Source organism: Limulus polyphemus, unplaced genomic scaffold, assembly GCF_000517525.1.
Source record: "Limulus polyphemus unplaced genomic scaffold, Limulus_polyphemus-2.1.2 Scaffold481, whole genome shotgun sequence".
NCBI classification, from domain to species: domain Eukaryota; kingdom Metazoa; phylum Arthropoda; class Merostomata; order Xiphosura; family Limulidae; genus Limulus; species Limulus polyphemus.
Window position 1 is genome coordinate 556,529 of NW_013666091.1, and position 7,530 is coordinate 564,058.

Here is a 7,530-nt window from a genome sequence, read left to right on the forward strand (position 1 = left end):
ACAAGGGAAATGTACACTAAATAAGATTAGCAATATTATATGGCAACACGTCCTATGTTAGATACTAGTCGTAAAGTTTGTTCATATTCTTAGTTTAACGGATAAATATGGACCACAATGAAATGTACATTAAATAAGATAGCATGTTATATGGCACACGTTCCTATGTTTGATACTAGTCGTAAAGTTTGTTCATATTCTTAGTTTAACGGATAAATATGGACCACAATGAAATGTACATTAAATAAGATAGCATGTTATATGGCACACGTTCCTATGTTCGATATTAGTCGTAAAGTTTGTTCATATTTTTAGTTTAACGGATAAATATGGACCACAAAGAAGTTTAAATTAAATATAATATAATATTATATGGACCACTATTCTATATTTGATACAACTCCTACAGACTAGACGAGAAACTATCACACGTCTTATAATTGTAATATAGTTGTTGTACACGAGTAGAATACCGGATACTTACTCACGATTCTGGATGTGTATAAAAATAAAATTGGCATTTCCGTTCGTCTCATCTTTATAATATTAAGTGTATTTTACTGGATACTTACTGACCGATTCGAAGTGTCTGTAGAAAAACTAGGAGGGTGTTTCCTATACGGTTTATCTTTGTGACGAATTTATCCCTCCGAACACTTTACCGGATAAAAACGGAACATTTCTGAGAGTTATTAAGTGAATAAAAACAAAGACACTTTCACGCGCCTTATCCTTCTGCTACATTTCTTCCACGTATTAGCTTTGCTAGCTACTTTGGACCTTTCTAAAAACAATTTATAAAAATTACTTGATACCTGTGGACATAATGTACAGAGCATCCTGGGGGCAAAGGGAGGCAGTTCCCCCCCCCAAATCCTGAAATTTTAATTAGAAACCGATCTTGAGAGAGAAAAAAGTTCGAAATGGAATAGAGCTTACTACTATCGTCACAAATAGTATAACTTGAATTATATCAGAACTTACTACTATCGTCACAAATAGTATAACTTGAATTATATCAGAACTTACTACTATCGTCACAAATAGTATAACTCGAATTATATCAGAACTTACTACTATCGTCACAAATAGTATAACTCGAATTATATCAGAACTTACTACCATCGTCACAAATAGTATAACTTGAATTATATCACAGCTTACTATTATCGCACAAATAATATATCTTGAATTATATCACAGCTTACTACAATCGTCACAAATAGTATATCTTGAATTATATCACAGCTTACTACAATCGTCACAAATAGTATAACTTGAAGTAAATCAGAACTTACTACCATCGTCACAAATAGTATATCTTGAATAATATCACAGCTTACTACAATCGTCACAAGTAGTATAACTTGAATTATATCAGAACTTACTACTATCGTCACAAATAGTATAACTTGAATTACCTCAGAACTTACTACTATCGTCACAAATAGTATAACTTCAATTATATCACAGCTTACTACTATCGCACAAATAGTATAACTTGAATTATATCACAGCTTACTACAATCGTCACAAATAGTATAACTTGAATTATATCACAGCTTACTACAATCGTCACAAATAGTATAACTTCAATTATATCACAGCTTACTACAATCGTCACAAATAGTATAACTTGAATTATATCACAGCTTACTACTATCGCACAAATAGTATAACTTGAATTATATCACAGCCTACTACTATCGCACAAATAGTATAACTTGAATTATATCAGAACTTACTACTATCATCACAAATAGTATAACTTGAAGTACATCTGAACTTACTACAATCGTCACAAATAGTACAACTTAAGGGAACATTGAAGATTACGATAACGTCCATAGCAAACAGGCTTAGAAGTTAAATAGTTATAAATGTTCTTCCATAAAAATATGTTTTTATTCAGCTTAAGGTGATAATGACCATAATACTGTTACACTTACCTTTCTAGCTGTATAAATACACTTACCTTTCTTATAGTATAAATACACTTACCTCTCTTATAGTATAAATACACTTACCTCTCTTATAGTATAAATACACTTACCTTTCTTGTAGTGTAAGTACACTTACCTTTCTAACTGCAAAAGGACACTTACCTTTCTTGTAGTGTAAGTACACTTACCTTTCTAACTGCAAAAGGACACTTACCTTTCTTATAGTATAAATATACTTACCTCTCTTATACTGTAAGTACACTTACCTTTCTTATAGTATAAATACACTTACCTCTCTTATAGTATAAATATACTTACCTTTTTTATAGTGTAAGTACACTTACCTTTCTTATAGTATAAATATACTTACCTCTCTTATACTGTAAGTACACTTACCTTTCTTATAGTATAAATACACTTACCTCTCTTATAGTATAAATATACTTACCTTTCTAACTGCAAAAGGACACTTACCTTTCTAATAGCATAAGCAAGTAAGACATATTTTCTATCAGCTGACAAACTATAGCTATGGACATCGTAGAGTCTCTGCGAAAGGAAAAAAAAAAACATTTTGGAAGTATAATTTGAAGCACTATTATTTATAAATTTTAAATATAATACAGTTTTTAAGCTAATATTGCGTGTAGGTTACAATTATAGCCCAGACCTTTTAGAGCACTATTAGTCTAAGTTATATATTTGTTTTATATATATATATTATAAAAAGTTACTATTTTACAGTATTATGACAACGATTTAATAAAAACAAATTTTTTTTTGTATCAATCCGCGGAGTTTAGTAGTATTTTGAAATTAAATTTAGATTTTATATAATAAAGTATTTTTTTTCACATTCGGTATTTAATTGATTTGTCAATGAGAGTATATCACCACAATGTTCTAGAAGAGCGTTTTTTTCAGTTTATTCCAATAGATGGCACTACGACTTATTGATTAAAGTACTTCTATCTAATAGCGGGAATTTTCCCAATTAAATTTCACAACCAGTTGTATGATTTGCGGAATTAACAAGTTTATAACGACGATTCTAGAATCGAATTCCAGTAACAAGACTGTGGCAAGATAACCATTGAAGTAATATGAAGTTAAGATAATATAGCCACTGCAGATCAAATAAAGAGTCTAGGAAAAAGGTAAGATTGGTTTGTTTCGGATTTTCCCGCAAAGCTACACAAGGGGTATATTTCTTGATTGTGAGATAATAGGATTAAATTTTGATGAAAAAATAAATTTCATAAAAATTGATCAGAGAAGAAGGCTATCTTCAAACACTTTCTGAATTAACTTGTATGGATTTATAGTAAAACTAATAAGAATATCTGAGGATGTCCCTGATTTTGAACTAACGACCGCCCCCCAGTGGCACAGCGGCATGTCTGTGAACTTACAACGCCAGAAACCGGGTTTCGACACCCGTGGTGGGCACAGCACAGATAGTCCATTCTGTAGCTTTGTGCTTAATTACAAACGAACAAACTCCCGACCAGAGAAAACTGCAGCCAGCCGACAACATTCTAACATTGCCCTACAGCATTGAATATCGCCCTTATAACGCACCCACAGTTTAAGGTGCTGTGTGGTATCGCACAAATTCGAATCCGGTTCGCCAGCTCCGAAATCCAGGGCTCCAGCACACTATCAACCCTCCTTCTTCTGAATGAAAGAAACCTATATGTATAGGTGGGTGGATTAATCAGTAAAATTCTGCCTTTGATTATTTTATAGTTATACAGAGATACGTTAGTGGGAAGTATATCTAACCTCTAATATTCTAAATACACGAATCCGGTACAAAATAACATATTTTTTAGCACAAAACATTCATTGTTTCTGTAAAGTCTTTTATATAGGTTTTAAACTCACGAATCCAGTAGAAAATATCAGTGCTTTGTAAGCACAGAAAAATGTGAATTAATCAGATTCGGTATGTTAGACACTTAGTAGGTCAACCAGTGTTTAAGAAGAGTGGTCGAAGTTTTGTTCATATTTTAGGATAATTCAGATTAAATGTGGTTCATTTCGAGGATCAACTCAGAAGATGAAAACAAAAACAATTAGAAAAACTACTTACAAATGCCGTGTTTAACATGAGTACTGTTTTATTTAACGTTTCGGCGTTGTACAAAATAAGAGTTCCATCAAAATCTCGGTAAATAAGTTCTTTTTCTGAAACAATTAAACATAAAAATATCACTTAGTTACTGCAACATGAATGAATCATTGTAAGTACACTTAGCTAGAAACTATTTATGATAATTCAATTCACCAGCATTACTCCGCTTTACAAGTAAAATAGTAAGATATATCAGTGACTAATTTAGATAATCCAATTACTTCCAAAACAATTGTTCTGTAACGAAACATTTAAGAAAAACAAAGAAGCCTTTGTAAACTTCTTAGAATGTACCTTAAAGTTTCTAACATCTATTAGACTGGGCGCTGCCTAAAGTTTAGCGTGCCAAGCTGCGTACAGGGAGGTCCAAGGTTCGAGCCCGCGATATGCTTTTTGAACACATTTCGCACTTTCAGCTGAGGACACATTATAAAAGTGACAGTCAATCTCATTATTTGTTTAAATTTAGCTGTATAAGCGACGGATATTGCTGGCTAGTTGTCCTTCCTTTGATCAACAGTTCTAAGTTAGAGACGACTGCGTTTGAACCGTGGTGTTTCTAACATGGCCGTTTAATAAGCCCATGCGTCTGATAAGGTTCCGTTGTGTTTGAAAATACCATATATTAACATTGGATATAGTGAAACACAAAAATCTATTCAAAGAGTAAATTCGGTTCTAGAAATTGGAACTCGAGTGAACGTAAAGAACTGTTTAACTTGATATTATTTGGAAATATGATAAAATTAAGTAGAAAATTATGCATCTGGTAAAATAACGACAAATTTATTTTATGTTTTATTTTGTTGTAAACTCAACGTAAGACTTGCATTTCATAACAGGCTTGTCAGACCAACAAAAAAGATTCGAATCTTTGGTTTATTCAAGTGATTTGTTTACAATTTTCCTTGCCCGGCATGACCAGGTGGTTATGGCGCTCGACTCGCAATCTGAGGGTCGCAGGCTCGAATCCCCGTCACACCAAACATGCTCGCCCTTTCAGCCGTGGGGGCGTTATAATCTGACGGTCAATCCCACTATTCGTTGGTAAAAGAGTAGCCCAAGAGTTGGCGGTGGGTGGTGATGACTAGCTGCTTTCTCTCTAGTCTTACACTCCTAAATTAGGGACGGCTAGCGCAGATAGCCCTCGTGTAGCTTTGCGCGAAATCCGTAACAAACAAACAAACAATTTTCCTTTCAAACTCTTGAGCTGAGCGTGGTAATGAGGGTCCAATGTTCGAGACACGATTGACCGCAGCACACTTTCGTCTATGGGGGAGGAGGAGTTATACCTATGACAGTCAATACCGTTATTCGATTAAAAGTAGCTGTATAAGTGGCGAAGGCTGCCGACTGTCTGTGATTAGCAGTTCAAAATTAGAGATGGTTATGCTCGAACCACGGGTTATCTGACCTTGACGTTTACACTATGTGCGCATTAGGTCGTATTCAGAATCAAAATACAAATGCCTATTAAGGTTACAGGTTATTTAAGTTTAAGAATGATGATCCATTTTGTATATGTATTCTATCGGTTGTACAAAATTTAGAACTCAGTACTTTGTTTAATAAATATATTTTTGATATACTTTAATATTATACTTATTATACTAATAATATACTTATTGAATGGAGCTTATTTAATAGATATTTAAATTTTCAAAATGCCCTTACCTGATATCCAGGTGCCGTTAAACCTCCTAGGTATCAAACTACCATCTAAAACCTCCATTAAGTTTAGTCGTGGATTTCTAACCTTGGGCCCTTCATTACCTGTTCCAGAAAAACAGCAAATAACAACGATAACAAATTATACACATACGTATGTACATAGAGTTGTTAGTAATTCTAAAAACTTACGAGTGAAAGGAAAATATATATTAACCATAATACATCTGCTATATTCAGCGCCGACAAGGCCTTTCGCTCAATACCAAGGCTCTTCAGGCCGGCTGAGATACGACAAACATAGTAGTGGTCTAAGCGCTATTTATGTCATCAACTGTTATGGTGTGAACTAAATTATATTCGTGAATTGTAATTATTATCAATTTTACTTAAGGTATTTTTCATGTAGGCAGCACGTTTAGGAACAATCTTTAATTACAGCGTTACCTTATGTTTTGTTTTTACTCACCATATTGAGAATGGATGGTATCGAAGTTCAACATTTGGATCAATCCTGTTTATCGAACCCAACTTCCTAATCAACTGTAATCCTAACTGTAGTGATTTATTAACAATCGAACTAAAATGTTAACCAATAAGCATCGTTTTTCATGGAGGATGATGTGAGAATTACTTTCAAAAATACTATATTCAAGTGTTTCTTTTTTTTCAATCGAATGACAAACTGATTGATAATTCCATCGGGTTGTCACCAATATAAAACTTTCCGCAGTTTAATTATACTACTTTATACACAAACATACACACACACTTGTTTAAAAATTAACACTAAAAAGAAGAGAGCGCATGGCGTCAAAGAGTCACGTGGTCTATAGTTTACTCCGCCATATTGGACGTCAAATGCTTACATTCGTCTTAGTTGAATAGGTAAAAATTGTTTTTTAATATTATATTATGTAACCCTGTAAATCTTTCCAGCAATGTGCATAAAGAAAGATTTTTCGAGAAACTGAGAGCAGCTATAATTTTTTTAAACCAGATAATTTGCCAAAGTCGATGTTTTGACCATTGCCAGCGCCTAAAGCATTGTCGAACCGCTTGTATTGATATGGACTGCTAGAAGGAAATGTTCGACGTCCAATATGGCGGCGTTGAATGAAACACGGTGTTCTTGTGACGTCAAGCATAAGACCTCAGATTTGTATCTTGAAGGTAAACTGCACAGATCGTTACTGAAAAAAGAGGATAACGATAAAAGTAATACTAAAGAATAACTAGAACAGACACAACGTCAAAGATGAGCGATAGCCTAAAATACTAAGACATGTACAAAATAATAAATGATAATAGCACTCAAAATATCAGGTATTATTTTAGAACATATAAAAGATTAGCCACTTCACCAAAACAACGTCAGAAAACTGCTTATATCGAACATGCTATCCTTGTCACTTGACGTACACAAATAGTTTAGTAAACGTCTTTTAAATTCGAGATAGTTTGTTTATTGTTAAACGCAAGATTACACAATGGTCTATCTGTGCCGTTATAAATGTTGGAATCGTGCTCCGATTTTTAATGTAACAAGCATTCAGGCTTATCGCTACCAGTGGTTGTGGTGGGGGATTAAAAAGATTAAAACGCTATGACAGTTTTTTATTCTATGTTGTTTTTTATTTTCTTGTTGTATGTGAACGTATGGTGTAGAAACTTGTCTGCAAATGTTGTTGAATTTTACTTATTAACCTAAGCAGTACTTATTGAATATCAGTAAAAGTATTTGTCATCATCTGTAAAAGTTATAAGAAAGAAAAACTAAAA

The 7,530-nt window shown here is 33.3% G+C and overlaps 1 protein-coding gene across 1 annotated transcript in view; it reads right to left on the reverse strand.

The window, feature by feature from the left end:
* Positions 1-5,890, reverse strand: part of LOC106458533 (dipeptidyl peptidase 4-like) — a gene marked incomplete at its 5' end in the record, with an annotated part of 45,182 nt that extends 39,292 nt beyond the window's left edge. Inside the window, 3 exons of the mRNA XM_013918051.2 lie at positions 2,418-2,492; positions 4,039-4,133; positions 5,755-5,890. Of these exons, the coding sequence (XP_013773505.2) occupies positions 2,418-2,492; positions 4,039-4,133; positions 5,755-5,890 (306 nt within the window). The remainder of the gene's footprint in view (positions 1-2,417; positions 2,493-4,038; positions 4,134-5,754) is intronic.
* Between the last annotated feature and the right edge of the window lie 1,640 nt (positions 5,891-7,530).